General features: G+C 48.2%; 1 protein-coding gene across 2 annotated transcripts in view; it reads left to right on the forward strand.

Moving 5' to 3' along the window:
* Positions 1-6,386: 6,386 nt before the first annotated feature.
* The window catches only part of IL11RA (interleukin 11 receptor subunit alpha), a 46,650-nt gene continuing 31,675 nt past the window's right edge, over positions 6,387-21,361 (forward strand). The window contains exon 1 of one of the 2 annotated variants that reach the window (XM_070936028.1): positions 6,387-6,459. In XM_070936028.1, the coding sequence (XP_070792129.1) occupies positions 6,457-6,459 (3 nt within the window). In that variant the 5' untranslated portion in view covers positions 6,387-6,456. Of the gene's footprint in view, positions 6,460-16,996; positions 17,075-21,361 lie in introns of those variants that run through there. The other variant, XM_070936029.1, reaches the window with a different exon arrangement.

A 21,361-nucleotide genomic window follows, 5' to 3' on the forward strand; every position in this document is an offset into this window, starting at 1 on the left:
AAAAGGGCTAAGATTAGAGAGAGGCAGATAAGGGAGCCAACGGAGGCGCTGCCCGGGGTGGGGGTGGGGGAGCATTAAACCAGCCCAAGTGAACAGAGAAGATGCCCCTCCCCCAAAGGCTACAAGGCCCTTTTGGTGTGCTGAGCCAGGGTTTCTGGAGGATCTGGCCTCCCTGCGGATGAACCTGGGAGCATAAAGAGCAGGTGGGCCCTGGGATTTGCAGGGGGATAATGGGGCCACAGTTGAACTTCTACTGGTGCTGTTCACTTAAGAGCATCAAACTTGGCAACATGAAGATCCCCCGGCCAGCATCTTTAAGATGGGTGGACTTAAAATCCCAGAATTCCCCATGTTTAAGATGGGAAGACTTCGGTTCCCAGAATTCCCAGCCTGCATGCTTTAAGATGAGTGGGATGGGTGATGGAAGAGCTGCAGTGAACATGGGACATCAACCAGCCACATTTGAACCCTGATGGGACACGCTTGGTGTGGTGGAACCCAGTGTCAGGGCAGGAGGGGGACTCAGAGGCTCTCCCCCCACCCCACCATCCTTATGAGCTTGATTTCCAGCATTTTGCTCCTGCTTTTCCCCAAAGGAAAACAACCCTGGGGCTCTAGGGTGCCTCTTCCTCGGTTGCCCCTCTGTGTCCGTGAGCCTCTGACCAGCCTCTGCAAGACAAGGAGGGGTCAATCTTCCCATCAGAAATGGGGTATGGGAAGTGTCATTTGAGTGGCTTCAAATGGGCAGCTGTGCTCCATGGTTCCATTGGTTGATGAAGGACATTCTGGGAGGCACAGGCTGAGTACAGAGTGACAGAGCGGGAAGGGACTTACAGGTTCCATCATCAGAATAATAATCAGAAGAGAGCAGAGCTGGAAGGGGCCTTGGAGGTCTTCTAGTCCAAGGGGGGGAACCTTTACCATTTCAGTGATGTCCAGTCTTCTTCAAAATTTCCACTGATGAATCACCCACAATGTCTCAGGGCAAGTTGTTCCATTGGTTAATTGTCCTCATGTTAGGAAGTTTCTCCTTAATTCCAGGTTGCTTCTCCCCTTGGTTAGTTTCCATCCATTCTTGGTGGTTTGGAAAATAAATTGACTCCCCCTTTGGGGCAGCCCCTCAAATCCTGGAAGACTGGTCCCTTGTGTCCCCCACCCCCCCAGTCCTTCTTTTCTCTGGACTAGCCAGACCCAATTCCTGCAACCCTTCTTCATATGTTTTTGTCTCCAGGAATTTAATCCCCCTAGTTGCTCTTCTCTGCACTTTTTCCAAAGTTTCAACATCTTTTTTGTAATGGGGTGACCAGAACTGGATGCAGGATTCTAGGTGTGGCCTTACTAAGGCTTTACAAAGTGGTACTAATCCTTCACGTGATCTTGATTCTATGCCTCTGTTTATACAACCAAGGATTGTATTAGCCTTTTTGGCGGCTGCCAAAAAAAAAAGGGGGGGTCTTCTAATGCAACCCCTTGCTCATGCAGGAGGCCCTATAACCATTCTGGACCAATGGTTGCCTGGTGGCTCAGCAGACTGATAGCATTGTGATTAACACCAGCTGCCTGCAATTGCTGCGAGTTCGAATCTCGCCAGGTTCAAGGTTGACTCAGCCTTCCATCCTTTCTAAGGTAGGTAAATTGAGGGCAATAAGCTGACTTTGTATAAATATACAAAAGTATGAAGGCTATTGCTTAACGCATTGTAAGCCGTCCTGAGTCTCCAGAGAAGGGCGGCATATAAATCAATTTTTTTAAAAAAATCACTTTTTAAAAACCTCCAGTGATGGAGCCCCCATAACTGCATTCAGCTGGACCCTCTGCCCACCCCAAGGAACCTCATTCAGGACGAACAGAGGGCAGCCCTGCACAGCTCTTGGCCTCCCCAGGAAAAAGGGGTCAGACTCCCTCCCTTTCCCCACACCACGGACGGGCACAATGTGACCAGGAGATGCCAGCCCCGGTCCTCTAGGCTGGCTTCCCTTCCTATTGTGGAAGGGAAAGGCTGGGACTGTCCCCAAATGGTTTCCTTCCTCTTCTGCTAAGTCTCCCCCACACACCCCTGCCATGCCCTGATCGCAGTTCCCAGCCTCCCCAGCCCTTCTTGGGAAGTCTGAGAATTGAAACTTACTCAAAGGGGCCTCAGGAAGCAAAGATTATCTACCGCCCTGATTATCATGTGTGAGTTCCTGATTATTTGGAAGTCTGTTGTTTTCTTCCACTGAAGAACCTGCTGACCTTCTTAGAGGCACCGAAGGGAATTCTGGCTTCTGCAGAATGTGGAGGCGCTTCCTTTCCCCAAATGCCCCAAAGAGGAGGGGGTCAACTTATTCTCCAAAGCACCAGAAGGCAGGACACGAAACAGTGGATGGAAATCAATCTAGAACTAAGGAGAAATTTTCTGGCAGTTAGAAAAAGCAATCAGTGGGACAGAAGTTGCCTTCAGAAGTTGTGGGTGCTCCAACACTGGAGGTTTTTAAGAAGAGCCTGGGCAGTCACCTGTTTGAAATGGTATAGGCCGCGTCTCCCACTTGAGCAGGGGGTTGGACTAGATGACCTCCAAGGTACCTTCCAGCTCTATTCTTGCAGGATCATCTCCTGCCATCCTCCCATCGTCCTGTGTGCTCCCACAGAGCGGGCCTCCTCAGGGTGCCGTCAGCCAGATAATGTCGGCTGGCGGCCCCCGGGGGGAGAGCGTTCTCTGTGGGAGCACCGACCCTCTGAAACGGGTTGCCCACCGGGCTTAGGACAGCCCCCGACCTCCTCTCCTTCCACCACAAACTGAAGACGTGACTCTTTTATCAAATGGGCTGATCCGGTGGGGGATTTTTACGTTGAAATAATTTTAATTAATTTTTAATTGGACTTTAATTTTTATGTAATTTTTGAATTTGTTGAATGTTTTCTTTGTAAGCCGCCCTGAGTCCTTCGGGAGAAGGGCGGCATATAAATTACATACATACATACATACATAAATATTCTGATTGACTGTGTGTTGTGCCAAGTAGGGTCCCACTCAGGCAGGAGGTGGAGGCTGGGTTTCTCCATCTTCAGAATAATAGAATTGGAAGGGACCTTAGAGGTCTTCTAGTCCAACCCCCTGCTCAAGCAGGAGACCCTATATACCATTTCAGAGAAACGGTTGTCCAATCTCTTCTTAAAGACCTCCAGTGATGGAGCACCCGCAACTTCTAGTGGCAAAAACTCTTCCACTGATTAATTGTCCTCACTTTCAGGAAAGTTCAGCTGCTTGGTTTCCTCTTCGCACTTTGTGGATGGCAGCCTCTTGAACAGAAGCCGGCTAGGAGCAATGAAGGCAGCACAGCCTTCTGCGGGGGTCTTTGCTGGGGTGGTGGGTTCAAGGAGAACTGAGGAAAGCAGCCAGCCAAGCCTCAATTGTGGGGAGCAGCAGGGCAGGAGAGGCGAGGGGGGCCCAGTTTGCAAAGCCTGTGCTGGCCCAACATCTCCCGCCTCGTGTCTCAGTGGGAAAGTGAGGCTGGGGGAGCAGGTCCTCTGTCGAGAACCCTCCCCCCTTCTTCATGGGGAAGTGAGGGGAGGGGGGCAGAAGCCCCTGTAGCACCTGCCTTGAGCAGAATTGGGGGAGCTTTGAAGAAAGCAAGCAGGAAACTGGCTGAGGTGTTTGAACCTGTCAGTGGGATAGGAATTGTTGGCCCTCTCTCTCCAGGATTAGAACCCACAGCCAGGCTGTCCAATGGCAAATCTTTGGAGAGGAGCAGGCACTGCTCCTGGGGAGACTTTGGGAGGGCACGGGGTGGCAGGAATTGAGGGACAGGGAGGGTGGCCGAGCCAGGCCTTGGGATTTGGAGAGGCACTGGGGAATTATTATTTTTTTTGGTAGAAAAACTTTCCAGAAAGTTTGTTGAAGGCCTGGCTGTGTCATGGAGCCTTCAGGCAGTGCTGAGCTCATGTTCCTTTGGTTTCCAGTGTTTAGATTTTCTAGGGATGTATTGTAACATCAGAAGTTTTCATTTTCGTTTGATTTTGCAATGAGCAATATTGCGTTGATTTAGTTTATTTTCTTTTCTATCTGTTTTACTCGAGTTATGGATTTGGGGCAGTGTACATTACAGTATTCAGAATTGGATAACTGGGCAGACTGGAAATCCAGTAAATAAATAACATAAAAACTGAGAATATAGGCTGCAGTTTGGCAATATTTCCACCCTAAAATGGATTTTTCACCAACTCTTAGTATTTTATTTTTTTTCCTTAAATGTATGTATTATTTATTTGTTCCTTGTTTGTTTGTTTACATTTGTAAGATGCCCAGCTCCATTACAACTTTGGCTGACGTACCATATGCAAAATTTAAAATAAAACAATCCATGCAGTCGGTGTGATTAGCGAGGGGAACAACCTGCCACAAGATCCCCTGGGTGGACCATCAACGTTTTCAGCTAACAAATCAAAGAAAGAAGTTTCTGGGTGGTGTTTGGCTGTAGGACAGAGTTTCTTGACCTTGGTCCCTTTCAGGTGCGTGGACTTCAACTCCCAGAATCCCCCAGCCAGCCTGCTGCCTGGGGAAGCCTGGGAGTTGGTCCACCCTCCTTAAAGCTGCCAAGGTTGAGGATTTGGGGTCCTCTGTCTTCCTGTGTCCAGCAGCAGCAGCCTTTGAGACACAGCAAGCCATGAAGTTGAGATTTGATGCTATTATCTTATTCTACTGCACCAAAAGGAATCGGAAGTCAAGGTGTTTTCTTTGTTTTTTCCCCTTTGCTCTACACTTTTCTCTTCCCCTTCCCCCTCTTATTTTCCCCTTATTTTCTCTTGTATTTTGTGCTTTATATCGTATTTGGATGAAGTAATAAACATTTTGAATGACAAAGAATGAACATTAAAAAGAGCTGGGAATCAATCAAGGGGATCCACTGGAGCACAGCTGGACTGTGGGGTCCTTGATGCTCTCTGAGCTTCGCTGTTTTCTTGCAGATGTTTTATGACCCAGCTAGGTAACATCATCAGTGATAGAAAGGATTGAGGTTTGTGGAGAGGAGGAGGAGGGGGGGCATGTGATAGAGGTTTCCAAACTTGGCAACTTTAAGACTTGTGGACACCAATTCCCAGAATTCCTCAGCCAGCACTTCAATTCCCAGAATTCATGCTGGCTGGGAAATTCTGGGAGAGTTGAAGTCCACGAGTCTTAAAGATGCTAACATTGGAGACCTCTGCTTGACGGGATTGGTGCCCACTGGAGAAATGGGGCTGTGATTATGGAGAAGCAGAGGTGCCGCCTTGGCCCTCTGCCCAAGGCCAACCACAGAAGAGGCTGCCAGCCCTTCCTTCAACTCAGACGGGCTCCTCTTCCCAACCGCTTGTGGGTCAAAAGGGCTGGGAAGCCTCCCAGAGGACAATGCAAAGAAGGGGGGCTGTGAATAAGGAGCGGGGGAAGGAGGAGGGTCAGACCTGGCTAATGGGGAGGCCAGTGGCACCCAGGGGGTTCTCTTCCCAGTCCATGTTCCCAGTTAAACATGGCCACATTGCCAAGAGTTTACCGGACAGAAGTTAGCGTGTGGGAATTTCTTTCTGGAAGATCCAATCTGAGCCAGTTACTGGGACCAAAGCTTTGTTTTTTCCAAACTTCCCAACTCGACTCGTGTTGGAGCCCATCTTCAGGGAACGTCTCTCTCTCTCTCTCTCCGGAGTATGTGCCCTGGGCTGTTCTACACATTGTATTTATATGGTTTATACGGTTACAGGAGAACGAGAATTAACAACTTAATAGCTGGCCATCCTAATTAACAACTCAAAACCCCATGCAACCAGGAACCACAAAGAAGAGGGGAGTCAACCTATTCTCCAAAACAGGATAAGAAGCAAGGGAAGGAAACTAACCAAGGAGAGAAGCAACCTAGAACTGAGGAGGAATTTATTGATAGTGAGAGCAATTAGTCAGTGGAACAACTTCCCTCCAGACGTTGTGGCTGCTCCATCACTGGAGGTTTTAAAGAAGAGATTGGATAACCATTTTTCTGAAGTGATGTAGGGTCTCCTGCCTGAGCAGGGGGTTGGACTAGAAGACCTCCAAGGTCCCTTCCAACTCTGTTATTCTATTCTATTCTATTCTATTCTATTCTATTCTATTCTATTCTATTCTATTCTATTCTATTCTATTCTATTCTATTCTATTCTATTCTATTCTATTCTGCATTTTCTATTCCATTCCATTCCAAATGCAGCACATAGAACAGCCCAGGGCACATATTCTGGAGAGAGAGAGAGTCTGAAAGCTTGGAAAGCTAAACCTCTGGCTCCAATGGCCGACCCAGATTGGATCCTGTAACATTATCCTGGGACACGTAGATTCACCTTCATTTGCTACTTGTTTCTCTCCAGATACTTTGGTCCTGCGACTGTCGGAATTCCCACCCAGGAGGATGGTTCTTTGCAGAGGTTCACCGTTCCAGCCATCCTGATGAAAATGTAGCAAGAAGGGATCTCGTGATGGTGAGTCGTCCATAAATCTGGTTCTAAGAAGGTTGAGAAGAGTCTAAGCTGGATGGAACCTGAGTCTTCTCAGAGAAGACCAGAAAGTTGACCTGGGCTGAGGTCCCTTTTCACACTTCTGTTCTCCTGGAAGATGGATTTCTCTTAACCTTGGCAGAAACATCCCTGTCACAGGAGGCTGTGTTGATCCAAATTATTGATCACATGACATGAATTTACTTAATAAGAATGTTTAATTTTGCTACCTTCGGATAGGTAGTACAGTCATATTTAATAAACCTGGGTATTAGGTCATACTGTATCTCATGTTATGCTTGCTTAGACCAGGAGACCCCAAATGTGGCACCTTTAAGACTTGTGGACTTCAACTCCCAGAATTCCTCAGCCAGGCTGGCTGAGGAATTCTGGGAGTTGAAGTCCACAACGTTTAAAGTTTGGAGACTCCTGGCTTAGATACCTCAGGCAATTGGCTTTTGCCATAGATGAGCTTCACAATCTGGACTTGGTGGCTGTGGGCTCACTTCCCTTCCGCTGGCCTGGTGGCCCATTTCAAGGACTCCCTCAGGGAAACAAGCTGACAGAACCTTCATGTGGAGACAGATCACGTTCTCTTCCTGCCAAATTGAATGCACGCTTATGATTTCTGTGCAGCTGTTCATCGTTTCGAAAGAAGAGAACATGAATATTTATTTATTTCCTGCAAATTTATATAACCATCCGTCTCTTCTGTGGGACTCTGGGTGGCTCGTGAATTCAAATAACAAAAAAAAAAAAAAAAATCGTAGAAACGAAAACAATTTAAAGGTTGAAATAATTGAAACCGATTAACCAGAAATATGAAACACGGGGCAATGCCCACCAACAGCTTACGGGCAATGGATTCATTTTGCAGGTTCTACACGCCCACAAGGCCCTCAAATCTGATGCTTTGGGGTCAGTCTAACCTAAGAGGAGATGATGTTCCCAAGGGGGGAGGGGGTTATGTGCCATGGCAGAAAGGGGTCTCTCTTCCTGGCCCCATAACCTGCCCCTCTGATACAATGGATGGAAAAGTCAAATAACCATGTAAGGCTTTATAGGCCACAATCAATAGCTTGAACTGAACCCAGAAGCAAACAATCCATGTGATAAGGGGAGGCTTGGCATTAAGGATGAGGGGTCCCTCTCTTGCACCCAAAGATTGCGTGACAGCGCAGGAGGTACTGGGAGAACCAAAGGAAGAATGGATTCAAATAAATGGCAACCCTTCCTTGAAAACCATGTTTCCCACTAGTGAAAAAATGGATGTTGAAATGAGACAGTTCAGCAAGAGAAAATCCAAAATATACCTCCGAATCAACCACGAAGTATTTACTGAAAAGAAGGAAAGGGGCTTTTGGAAGGGCCTTTGCAGCCCTTCATAGACATGAAGACACGGGAGGACATCTCAATTATGGGTGCCTGCAAAGAGAGCTAAGAATATTTCTGAGTTGGAAGATTCCTGTAAGGGAGAGTAGGGAAAAAAAATAAAAGGGACTTTATGGCTATGGGAAATATGGGAAGCTCTAATTTCTGCCAAAGATAGACAATAGAGATCCAGATTTCTGCACCTGCCATGCTCCCCATTTTCAGCTTCTGAATCTGTAAACAGCCGCACACCAACATGCATTCACGCATGAAGAAAGACACTCTGTGCAGCTTTTTACTCTGCAGAAATGGTGTCGGATTGTTCATTTAGGGCTTCTTTGATAAGAGAGGTGCCTAAATGTTTGCATGCGTCGCCTCACCCCAAAGGCTGCCGTGGGGAGAAGCAGGGAAGACAAAGATCCCGGCTCCTCTTTTCCCGAGACGCTGCCTGCTCTTGCAGGAGACCCTGGATCAGTTTCAAGTTTCCAAAATCAGAAGCAGCTTCCTTCGGCCCCCCCGGTGTTCCCCTCGCCAAGCCCCTCGCCGTTCCTGCCCCCCCCATCCACCCACTTCAGGAGCCAGCCCCCCCCCCAACCCAGGCCTGCCTGAGACAAGCTTCCCCTTTATTCTCCCCTCTCCACCCCCCACCCCACCCCGTGCTTCGCATCCTCCTCCTCTGGCACAGCACCTGCAGCATCTGGGTTTGATTAAACCAACATAGGCACCGTTCGGTCCAGCGAAGATGATTTTCCTCCATCGGCTTTGAACCCCGTGTTTTCTTAAGCAGCTCCAATTGAGGGGGTGGGAATGGGAGCCAAGGGAAACGCACCGGAGGGACTCTTGTCTTACGCTTCTGCCTGCCAGGCCAGCCCCAAAGACGGCCCCTTGCCTTTGGGGCGGTGGGCTGGAAGGCTGGGTCTTTGGCTCTGGTCCTGCTGACAGGGGAAGGGGTCCTGCCAGCTGCCAACTGTACCCTGGCGAAGGCTGTTCAGTGCTGCAGCCAGAAGCTCAGCGGGACCAGCACGGAGGAGCCCTCCGGCTTGCAAAGAGGGGCAGCACAGAAAAGGAGGGGGGATTCAAATTCTGGGGGGTTTAAGGGGAGGGGGTCGGCTCATCCTCCCAGGACGCCTGCTTCAGTCTTGCTATTGTTGCTTTTTTTTTTTTTTTTTTGCTTTAATTTATATGCCGCCCTTCTCAGGGCAGCTTACAATGCGTTAAGCAATAGCCTTCATACTTTTGTATATTTATACAAAGTCAGCTTATTGTCCCCACAAACTGGGTCCTCATTTCACCTACCTTAGAAAGGATGGAAGGCTGAGTCAACCTTGAGCCTGGCAAGATTCGAACCTGCAGTAATTGCAGGCAGCTGGTCTTAATAACAGGGTGCTTTTTAGACCACTGTACTACCAAGGCTCTTTTCCAGCTTTCTCTCTCTCTTTCTATGTCAGAGGCCAAATTTGCAAGCTAAACTCCCATAATGCAGTGGGAGGTGGGGTTGGGACCCTCCCCAGATCGCCTGAATGATGGCCTGGGTATCCTGGGATGAGGTCATGTTGCTTTGAAGGATTTTATTTCATTGTTGCTATGCAGGTAGTCCTCGACTTACAACTGAGCAAAAAAAGTCTGTTACTAAGCAAAACTGTTGTTAAGTGAATTTTGCCCCATTATACAACCTTTCTTGCCACAGCTGTTAAATTAGTAATCCGGTTGTTAAGTAAACCAACTTCCCTCACTGACTTTGTTTGTCAGAAGGTCGCAAAAGAGGATCACGTGACCCTGGGACACTGCAACCGTCATAAATACGAGTCAGTTGCCAAGCCTCCGAATTTTGATCACGTGACCTCGGGGGTGCTGCAAGGGTCATAAGTGTGAATAACGGTCATAGGTCACTTTTTTCAGCGGCATTGTAACTTTCAATGGTCACCAAATGAATGGTTATAAATTGAGGACTACCTCTATCTTGTACTTATTCGGGAGTTGTGAGGCACCAAAGTTTCACTGAAGATGGGCAGCCATGTAGATGTTTGACATAAAAGAACAACAATAATGTGTTAAACTTTCACTGGCCAAACAGATGAAGCTGCAATGCAGCCAGCTGGGAGATGGGGAGGCCGGCTCTCTCGCCCCTATATAGGTGGTCCCGACTTACAACGATTCTTTTAGTGACCATACAAAGTAACGATAACACTGAAAAAAGGGATTTACAACCACTCCTCACAATCACAATCATTGCAGCATCCATATGGTTATATAGTCAAAATCTGGGTGCTCAGCAACTGGTCTGTATTTGCACCCACTGCAGGGTCCAGGAGTCACCCGGTCACTGTTCGAGACCTTCCCAGCCGGCTTCCAAAAGGCAAAGTCAATGAGAGAAGCCGGATTTGCTTAACGAACGTCTGATTCGCTTAACAGGGCTGATTCACATAACAACTTCAGCAGAAACAGTCGTAAAATTGGACATGATTCACTTAACAACAGAAGTTCTTAATAGGTTAACAGAGTTGGAAGGGGCCTTGGAGGTCATCTAGTCCAACCCCCCGCCCAAGCAGGAGACCTTACACCATTTCTGACAAATAGGTGTCCAGTCTCTTCTTGAAAGCCTCCAGGGATGAAGCTCCCAGAACTTCCCAAGGCAACTTCTGTTCCGTGGGTTGATTGTTCTCCCTGTCAGGAAATTCCCCCTTATTTCCAGGTTGAATCTCTCCTTGGTCAGTTTCCATCCATTGTTCCTTCTCTGGCCCCTCACGCTGGGAATATCTCTGCTGAACAAAACTCCGCATTTATTTATTTTATTTATTTATTGGAATTTGTCAAACAAAAAGGAGAACAAGAATAAGAGAATAAAAATACAGTGCCAGGGACGCTAGGCAGGTTAGTGCACTTATGCCTGCCCCCTCTACTGACCCCTTAAGTATGAAGTGAGGTCCACGGAAGTCCATTTGTGACTGAAACTGTGAAAATTTGTAGCTGAGACAACTGAATCAGGCGGGGCATTCCAGACTTTGACAACTCTGTTACAGAAATCATATTTTTACAGTCAAGTTTAGAACGGTTTACACTGAATTTAAAGCGGTTGTTTGCGGGCGTATTATTGCAATTAAAACAGAAAAAGTCATTTACAGGTAAAACATTACTACGTTTAATTGTGTATGCAATGCAAGTGACGCAGTTCCAAGTTATCCAGACGGAGACTTTCGAGCCTGGTAGCCTAGGGAATTCTATTGTGTAGAGAAGAGTGCAAGACTTTTCTCGTGAAGTACTTCTGAACTCGCTCGATTGTACTGATGTCAGATAAATGGTGGGGATTCCGAACAGTTGAACAATACTCTAAAATTGGTCCAGCATAGGTTTTATAAACTCTAATTAGCAATACAATGTTTCCAGAAAAAAAGCTTCGCATTGGCAATAAGAAGAGCATCCAGCTATTAAAACACTCTGCTAGCTCCATTCAGTTGCCCCAGACTCCACCCGCAAGGGATTATGGGGACGTTAAATGAAGATGGTGATTCCTTGTCTGGCCCCTCCTCTCTGTGGCAGCCCCTCAAATATTGGAAGACTGTTATCCTGTCTCCCCTAGTCCTTCTTTTCATTAAACTAGACATACCCAGTTCCTGCAACTGTTCATCGTCTGTTTGAGCCTCCAATCCCTCTAATCCTCTTTGTTGCTCTTCTCTGCACTTTTTCTAGAGTCTCAGCATCTTTTGTACATCGTGGCAACCAAAACTGGATGCACTTCTGTCCCAATTACGGTCATAAGTTGAGGCCTACCTGTACTAATGAGATAGGGTCAGTTAGGGCTGATTATCAGTTCGGATTCTGCCCCTGTCCTACATCATGATTTAGTTGCATGGATTCAGAAGGTAGCCAGGCTGGGTCAAGGGTCCTGGGCTCTTTGGGGAAAAAATTAGCAGGAATCTGGTAGCCCCTTTTCAAAGTCCAAGTTTTTATCCCAAAGCCTCCATTATTGTGAGCCGCACCTTCCTTCATCAGAGGCATGGAATGGCTAATTTGGGGAGGGAGAGGTTGGTGATGCCAACACGGGTCCCTGTGAGGCACAGGACTGGCACCCCTTCAATTAACAAACTGAAAAGTATGAAACTCCCAGAGAGTTTCACAATGGAGCCCAAGGAGGTCTGCTATATTTTTGCCAAGTTAGAAACAAAACAATTCTTGGATATGTTTTCATTTAGTTGGAAAACTCATGAAAGATTCTGCCTCTTCGTTGCTGGACTCTCTCCTTCTCTGCTTTGTTACTAGCAGGGATGTCCAATCTTGGCAACTTTAAGGCATGTGGATTTCAACTCCCAGAATTCCTCAGCCAGCCATGAACTCCAAGTGTCTTAAAGTCACCAAGATTGGGAAACCGTAACAGAATAATAGAGTTGGAAGGGACCTTGGAGGTCTTCTAGTCAACCCCCTCCTCAAGCAAGGGACCGTAAACCATTTCAGACAAATGGCTCTCCAATTTCTTCTTAAAAACCTCCAGTGATGGAACAGCCACAACTTCTAGTGGCAAGCTGTTCCACTGATTAATTGTCCCCATGGTCAGGAAATTTCTCCTTAGTTCTAGGCTGGTTCTCTCCTTGAATAGTTTCCCTCCATTGCTCTGGTGCTTTGGAGAATAGATTGATCCTCTTTATGACAGCCTCATAGATATTGGAAGACGGCTATCATGTCACCCCTGGTCTGGAAAGAGTACAGAGAAGAGCACCAAGGAGCCTTGGTGGCGCAGCAGACTAAAGCACTGTTAAGTAACACCAGCTGCCTGCAACTACTGCGAGTTCAAATCTCACAGGCTCAAGGTTGACTTGGCCTTCATCCTTCCGAGGTAGGTAAAATGAGGACCCGGATTGTGGGGGCAATAAGCTGACTTTGTATAAAATAGAACACCGCTTGGGGGGGGAGGGGGCGAAAGCCCTACTAAGCAGGTATATACAAAAGTATGAAGGCTATCGCTTAATGCATTGTAAGCCGCCCTGAGTCTCCGGAGAAGGGTGGCATATAAATCGAACCAATAAATAAATAAATAAATAAACCAAGATGATTAGGGGGCTGGAAGCGAAAACATATGAAGACCAGTTGCAGGAATTGGAAACTTCTTTTCACTAGAGATACCCAGCTCGTGCAACCATTCTTCGTATGTTTTATCCTCCAGTCCCCTCATCATCCTGGTTGCTCTTCTCTGCACTCTTTCTAGAGTCTCAACGTCTTTTTTACATCATGGTGACCAAAACTGGATGGTGTATTCCAAGCGTGGCCATACCAAGGCCTTGTAAAGTGCTAGTAACATTTCATGTGATTCTGTCCCATTAATGCAACCTAGGATTACGTTGGCTGTTTGGGCTCATACGTAAGTGCTCATCCACTGGGACTCCGAGATGCCTCTCCCAGTTACTGCTAATGACCCAGGTGGCCCCTGACCTGTGCAGCTACAGCTGGAATCTTCTTTCTGACTGGAGTTGCTGTGGGGATGGCTACACCCCCCCCACCCGGGTTTGGCGAGGACAGATCGGGACAGAAAGTCATGCATGGCTGGGGAGAGAAGGATTCGCACCTCCCCTCCTTCTTCCACAAGCTTTGGCTTCCTCACTTTTGGGAATGAAGAGGTGAAATGGCCCAGGCGATCCCCGAACCCGCTCCACCGCCCCACCTTTCCAGGCGGGTTTTCCTGCCAACGTTCCCTTGGAAGGCCAAGGAGACCAAAAGGGCCTTTTGTCTGCAAAGCCAGCTCTCTGCACACTGCCAGCGCTCTTTTGCACGCCTGGAATGCAAGACAGCAGCAGAAGAGCGGGCTGCTTATTTTGGAGGCAGACGCTGTGTGGGAAAAAGGGGGCTGGGGCCAAGAGGGGGCCTGGGGTCCAAGGCCCAGCTGGGTCTCTCTGTTCTGTCAGGATGCCTCTGTCCAGCGGTTTGGACTCTGTAAGGAGAAGAAAGCAGGGGGCTGGACTAGAAGACCTCCAAGGTCCCTTCCAACTCAGTTATTTTGTTCTGTTCTGTTCCTAATTCATCTTCTCTTCTCTTCTCTTCTCTTCTCTTCTCTTCTCTTCTCTTCTCTTCTCTTCTCTTCTCTTCTCTTCTCTTCTCTTCTCCTCTCCTCTCCTCTCCTCTCCTCTCCTCTCCCCTCCCCTCCCCTCCCCTCCCCTCCCATTCCATTCCATTCCATTCCATTCCATTCCATTCCATTCCATTCTATCTTTTGCATACTCTTCTCTCTTCTCTTCTCTTCTCTTCTCTTCTCTTCTCTTCTCTTCTCTTCCCTTCCCTTCCCTTCCCTTCCCTTCCATTCCATTCCATTCTATCTTTTGCATACTCTTCTCTTCTCTTCTCTTCTCTTCTCTTCTCTTCTCTTCTCTTCTCTTCTCTTCTCTTCTCTTCTCTTCTCTTCTCTTCCCTTCCCTTCCCTTCCCTTCCCTTCCCTTCCCTTCCATTCTATCTTTTGCATACTCTTCTCTCTTCTTCTCTTCTCTTCTCTTCTCTTCTCTTCTCTTCTCTTCTCTTCTCCTCTCCTCTCCTCTCCTCTCCTCTCCCCTCCCCTCCCATTCCATTCCATTCCATTCCATTCCATTCTATCTTTTGCATACTCTTCTCTCTTCTCTTCTCTTCTCTTCTCTTCTCTTCTCTTCTCTTCTCTTCTCTTCTCTTCTCTTCTCTTCTCTTCTCTTCAAATGTTTCGAACGGGACTCTTGTCACGTCCTGGAATTGCCAAGAGCTTGGAGGTTCAAACCTTACCCTATTTAAGGGGTATCTCAGGAGAGACCCTCCCCCAAACTCAAAGTCTAGCCTTTTGCCCAAAGAGAGGGTTTCCTGCTTGGAGCATCCCAAATAGATGTGAAACCCCCCCCTCAAAACAATGGAAAAGAGAAGGATGTTCACTGCTTTGAGTTATTTATAAAAATAAAGGTGGAAGATAAATACAGGTAGTCCTTGATTTACAACAGTTCATTTAGTGTTGGTTCAAAGATAAAACAGCACCGAAAAAATGCAGCATCCCCACAACCACGTGATGAAAATTCAACTGCTTGGCCACCAACTCATTTAACAATCTTGTGATTCGTTTAACCATCTTGACAAACAAGGTCATAAAATCACAGCATGACTCACTCAACAACTCAACTGCTTAACAACAGAAATTCTGATCCCAGTCCTGGCTGCAAGCCGAGGATTACCTGCTCTTTAACAGCCCTGCACGAGCTGGGTGTGTGTTTGTGTGTCACACAGCCATCGGATCCTTCCAGGGGCCGAGAGTGGGTGGGTGGGCAGGGCTGGCTTTGAAGTCTGGACTGAGTTTATTGCCTGCGATGTCTGCAGAACGGATCTGAGCAGCTCCTGGAAGATTAAGGATGCTGACCTTCGCAGGCCTCCTTGTAAAGATTAAAGTAATCCAATTGCGGCATCAGCAAAGCAGATTTAACTTGGTTACAGGCCTGTCGTCCTGTTTTCCGGATCTACGCAGCTCCCTGAGTCATGGCCCAGCCAAAGAGGGAGGGACGGCACCTTATGCTAAATAAGGACAGGAAAACGAACCCCTAGGAAAGCACCCTCGCGTGTTGTGTGAATGCACCGGAGAGGGTTTTCTCTGAGCTGGCGAAGGGTGCTGTGTGAAGGTAGCCAGTGGGTGGTAAATGCTACGCAGTCCAGATGCAAATAATGCGTATTGGTTAGCTGCTTAATTGCATTTCATAAAGAAAAAGAAATAACCTTCCCGGAACTTGGCAAGAGAAGCAGCAACCGACGGAAATTAATCAAGGAGAGAATCAACTTGGAACTAAGGAGGAATTTCATCACAGTGAGAACCATTAATCAGTGGGACAGCTTCCCTCTCCATCACGGGAGGATTTGAAGAAGAGATTGGACAGCCATTTGACTTCAGTGGTATAAGATCTCCTCCTGCCTTGAACAGGGGCTTGGACTAGGAGAGCTCCAAGGTCCCTTCCCACTCTGTTCTTCTGCTAATCTCTGAAAACCTAGAAACAGCCCCTATATTTCCACCTTTGTCCTCCATATTGTTTCCCCAAACTTTCCAAATTCAACAGTGATCTTTCTAGCTTTCCTGGGAATCTGAGGGAGACGGGTGGTTAAGAAATAACCAAAAACCAGTCCAGGTACCTGTAAGGCTGGGCTGGGGTCAGCCATGCATGCTTGCTGCGGAATTCACTTTCCCCCTCCTGTGTGGAGCCTCCCACCCCATTTCTGCACCTGGCTATCAATGTCGTTTAGAAGCGAGGTGCCCGCTCCCCGGTCTTCTGCTGCATGGAGGGGCGTAGTAGAGAGCCTAAAGAAACGAGTGGAAACTTAGGATGCTTATTACTTGGAGGAGATGCAGGAATGAGTTGAGCTTTCTATGCACAGCGATTGTGCCAGCATCCCTCAGGTGGCTTCTGGCAACCAGGCGGGCACCTGGGCTGTTTTTCTGTCTGATTTCGTTGCGCCAACGGGCTCAAATGCAGAACTTAAATTCAGGATTTTCCGTCCTTGCCCTGGGTAGGGAGTACTTTACTACTTCCCAGAGATGTGTGGACTTTGTCCTGCGGTTGGCTTTCGGGCACACAGTAGATTTTTATTGGCAATCCTAACCCTCTGGATTGGGACCCTCCTGGTCAAAGCAGGTTCTTTCATCCTGTCCAAAGGCTGCCTGGGTTGTTCAGTGGGTCACTGCAGCTTGCCCGGCTTGATTTTTTTTTCAGCGCACCTGGTGGATGGCAGCCTGCCCCCTGCATGGGATGCGGCTGTAAGCACCAAAAATAATATTTTTACAATGTTTTATGTTCAGTTTTGATGTTTTGAAGATCTAATTTGTATGGCACTCCAAGTCCCTTTAGAAGAGAGGGGGAGGGGGGAGAGAAGCGCCTGGCTGCAAAGCGGGGACCCTCCCCAGCCGGCCTCGGGCTCGCTCTAAACGCAGGGGGGGGGGCTGGCGAAGTTGCGCTGGGGAGACGCCCGCAGAGACGCCCCCAGGCTCCTCCCCGCCAGCCCAGGAAGGAGGCAGCGGGGCAGCGGCGGCTCGCGGCACTTGGCGGCGCCGGGACGGGAGGAGAGCGCGCCGTTGCCCCGCCGTCCGCTCCTCCGCTGGGGCTGCCTTCGCGCCGGCCGACCCAGCGCTGCGCTGCCTTCTGCGGCCGGCCCGAGCGAGGCGCCTGGGCAGCCCGCCGAAGAGCCGCCGGGTCCGGGGCGCGCGGGCCATGGAGAGCCTCGGCGGCCGGAGCCGGAGCCGGAGCAGCCGCAGCTGAAGGTACCGGCGGGGTCCGGGCGAGGGAGCAGCCTCTCCAAGCCTCCCTGCCAAGCCGCTCGGGGGCCGGCGGGTCTTCGGGGCGAACGGGGCCTTTGATCGGCTGGACGGGGCGGGCGGCGCTGCCTTTCCCTTCGGGGTCCGGCTCCTCCTGTCGGGGCTCCCGCGGGGGACGAAGGGCCGGCTGAGAGAGCGAGGCCACCTTCCCTCCTTTCCCACTCCTTGGCTTTAAGCAGTGGGGGAAGTTTACTAGACAACCTTCCTTCCTCCCTTCCTTCCTCTCCCTCTTTTTTTCTTCCTTCCTTCACTCCCCCTTCCTTCTCTCCCTCCCTCCCTTCCTTCCTTCCTTCTCCCACCTCCTTCCTTCCCTCACTCTCCTTCACTTTCTTTTCATTCCTTCCTCTCTCCCCCTCTTTTTCCTTCCTTCCTTCCTTCCTTCCTTCCTTCCTTCCTTCCTTCCTTCCTTCCTTCCTTCCTTCCTTCCTCCTCCCTCCCTCCCTTCTTCCACCTCCTTCCTTCCTTCCCTCTCTCCCTCCCCTCCCTCTTGTTCCCATTCCTGTTTCCCTTCTCCTGGCATTCTCTGGCAGCACTTTGAGGGATCTGGGAAATATTTTCCTATGTAAAAAGTTCATGATGACAGAGAAAAGAACTAGACTGCATGAAGCTTTTGGGTTTTTCCCCAGTTTGAATTTCCATTGTATGAAACGGGAGGAAAGTGTAACCGGCTTTGAGGATGGGCTGAGGCAGCCTTGCAAGAACTTTTTTCCCCCTGGAATCTTCTGGCTTCCTAGAAATGTCTCTAGAATTGTGGGGGGGAAATCAGGAAAACATCTTCCTGAAAAGATGACTTGCTCCCCCCCCCATTCCCTCCCCCCCCAGGCGGAAGGGAGGAAGAAGGCTGATAGTCTCCAGTGGCCAAAAAAATATATGGGAATCTGGAAGCATCTTTTTTGGCAAGCAAATTTTATTAAAAGGCATCAGCTACAGTTCATGAAACGTTATACCTTTCAGTTTAAAGAAAGAGCTTCCAGACTCCTGATTTTTTTTGCACACATACTGCAGGGGAACATTTTTTGCAGAGGGAGAAATATTAGGAAGATGGGGGGAAAACACTCAGCTGAGCCAAAGGATTGGTCTAAAGCTGTGTTTATTTAACTTTTTCCTCCCGGCCCCTCCCCCCTCTTTAAAAAATTACGGAGGACCCCAAAAGAGTTTTTATTTGCATGGGCTATATAGTCATCAACGTTTTTACCATATTAAAAATCAAAATGGATGCATTTGTAGAACATGTATTTCTTTGAATCACGTAAAAATAAGAATATGAAGCCCATTAGATATGAATAAATAAATATTATTCATGAAAAAACTATATTTTGAATACATTAAAACAGAGGCTTTCAGCCTGTGGTCCGCAGAACCCTGCAGATGGGGGGAGTGTGATGTTTGTCCAAGGTTTGCAAAGGCTTGACAAAAATGTTACGATTTAAATGTTGAGTTAATCTTGGGGGTCCGTGGCCTCTGGCCACAAAAGGGATTTATAGGGGGTCCGTGGTGAAGAGAAAGGCCAAGAACCACCGTATTAAAACACAGTGAGAAAAGTGACATTGCTTTTTTTTAAAAAAATTAAATTAATATCTGGCAAATAGTTTTGATTTTGTGGGGCCCCTGAGAGGGTCTCGGGGCTCCTTCGACTGTGCTGTAAGAAACGCTGCCTTGGAGAAAGGTTTTGCGAAATGCATGGAAAGCTGGTGACACTCCCAAAGGGACAAAGAGCAGTCCTACCACCATTGTGCCTGTCACTCAAGCCCATTTCCGATCGGCAGATTGGAGCCTCTCAACTAAATAGATCCGCAGCCTGAAAAATTGCAAACATGGCCAGGATCCACTGCAGCTACCACAGCAGGGAGGGTTCTCTCGGGTGGAACATTTGCCCTCCCCCCCCCAAAAGAATTGTTATTTATGAAACTTATTCAAAGCAGAGATACTCGAAACCGAGAAGGTGCATCTTTGCTTTGATCTCTTCGCTAGCCACAGATTTTTGTGGGTCAGAAAAAAAAATTGTTAACAGGACCAGCTAGGAAGAAAGTGGTGACTTGTGTTGGTGGCCCTTCCCTTCTTCGGCTGGTGGCCCTACGCCCACCTGTCTCTTGTCCTGGTGCCCTTGCAGAGTGTGGCATGCATCAATATGTTCCGGAGAGCAAGTGGGAGCGGGCAGTTAAATCATTTAACCCCTGCATGATTATGTGAAAAGGAACAATTCAAGAGAACAGAACAACAAAAGAACATCAGAGACGGAAGGGACCTTGGAGGTCTTCTACTCCAGCCCCAGATTACAGTTTAGGAAATATGCTTTCTTGGGCCACAGAGAGAGTTTTAGGATAATTTATCTTGCATCCTTCCGATGGTCTTGTGGAGGTAATGGAAGTCTTGCGTCCGTCTCCAGATCTGGCTTAGTCCTTTTGCCACTTTCTGCTGCTGGCTGCAGAAGCTGTAAACCTTGCGGTCGGAAGCAGGTTACTCTGAACAAAACAAACAGAGAAAGTAGCATTTGTGTGAATGCAGCCTCTTCACTGTGGCTAGTGCACTTTCCAGCAACAGGAAGAAAAGATCAGAGGGAGACTTAAAGCCACTTTTCCAACCAACTAAATTTTATTCAAAGCTTTCAGCTGCAGTTTGTTCGTTGGAAAAGGGGCTGCAGGCTCCCTCTGATCTTTTTCCTACGTAGAGTAAGTGGGCTGCCCTCCTACATCAGAGGTGGGGAACTACGGGCCTTTTATGACCTGTGGACTTCAACTCCCAGAATTCCTGAGCCAGCCATGCTGGGTGTTGAAGTCCACAGGTCATAAAAGGCCCATAGTTCCCTCCCTGGTCCTACATGGTGGTAGGAAAAGAGCCCATGTTTGCTAGCCTTGTTGTGTTTTTTTTTTTAACCAAATCAACCCAGAATTACGTGGTGCCTTCAGGATGAAGGATGAAGACTCCCTTCAGCTGCGCTAGGCTTCTGAGGATGAACTGATGGATATGTCAATTTTATTTATTTGTTTGATTGACTAATTTCTGTCGCCACCCATCTCAACCAGTGATGTACATCATTAATAACAAGCTAGTCTCATTTTAGCCATAAATGCCGACTGGGTGGCTCTGGAACAGTCCCTCACTCTCATTTAGAACATAGAATAACAGAGTCGGAAAGGACCCTGGCGGTCATCTAGTCCAACCCCCTTCTTGAGACCTTATACCATTTCAGACAAGTGGCTGACCAGTCTCTTCTTGAAAGCCTCTGGTTGTGAAGCACCCCCAACTTCTGGAGGCAACTCCTGTTCCCCTGGTTAATTGCTTTCAATGTCAAGAAATTTCTCCTTAATTCCACGTTGCTTCCCTCCTGGATTAGTTTCCATCCGTTGCTTCTTGTCCTGCCTTCAGGTGCCTTGGAGAATAGCTTGACTCCCTCTTCTTTGGGGCAGCCCCTCAAATATTGGAAGATGCTATCATGTCACCCCTGAACAGTGGTGGGTTTTAAAATTTTTTACTACCGGTTCTGTGGGTGTGGCTTGGTAGGTGTGGCAGGGGAAGGATATTGTAAAATCTCCATTCCCACCCCAATCCAGGGGAAGGTTACTGCAAAATCCCCATTTCCTCCCAATCAGCTGGGGGCGGGGCCAGTCAGAATTTTTACTAGTGGTTCTCCAAACTATTCAAAATTTCTGCTACCGGTTCTCCAGAACTGGCCAGAACCTGCTGAAACCCACCTCTGCCCCGAACCTTCTTTACATTAAACTAGACATACCCAATTCCAGCAACCGTTCTTTGTATGTTTTACCCTCCTAATCCTCTTTGTTGCTCTTCTCTGCACTCTTTCCAGAGTCTACACATTTTTTTTTTACATCGTGGCGACCAAAACTGGATGCAGGATTCCAAGTGTGGCCTTACCAAGGCCTTATAAAGTGGTATTAACACTTCATGTGATCCTGATTCTATCCCTCTGTTGATGCAGCCCAGAACTGTGTTGGCTTTTTTTGGCTGCTGTCATGCACCTCGCAGGCTAACCCACCTCGCAAGGTTGTTGTGGGGGACATAAGAGGAGGGAATCCTTCAGGGGAGCAAAGCAGGTGAGAGGGGACCGAAATGGGAGAATCAGCAGAGAAAAAGACGGAGAAAAGATTTGATCCGGCCTTCTCGTCCCATCCACTTTCTTGCTACCCAAGAATCTAACCTTCTCACTTTGCGTTTGGCCCTGCGTCCCCCCTGCAGTTTCCTGGGAAAAGGAATTGCAGAGGGTTGCCTAGGAGT

This window comes from Pituophis catenifer, unplaced genomic scaffold (genome assembly GCF_029215685.1).
Source record: "Pituophis catenifer annectens isolate HBS135680 unplaced genomic scaffold, rPitCat1.0.hap2 SCAF_2, whole genome shotgun sequence".
In the NCBI taxonomy this organism is placed as follows: domain Eukaryota; kingdom Metazoa; phylum Chordata; class Lepidosauria; order Squamata; family Colubridae; genus Pituophis; species Pituophis catenifer.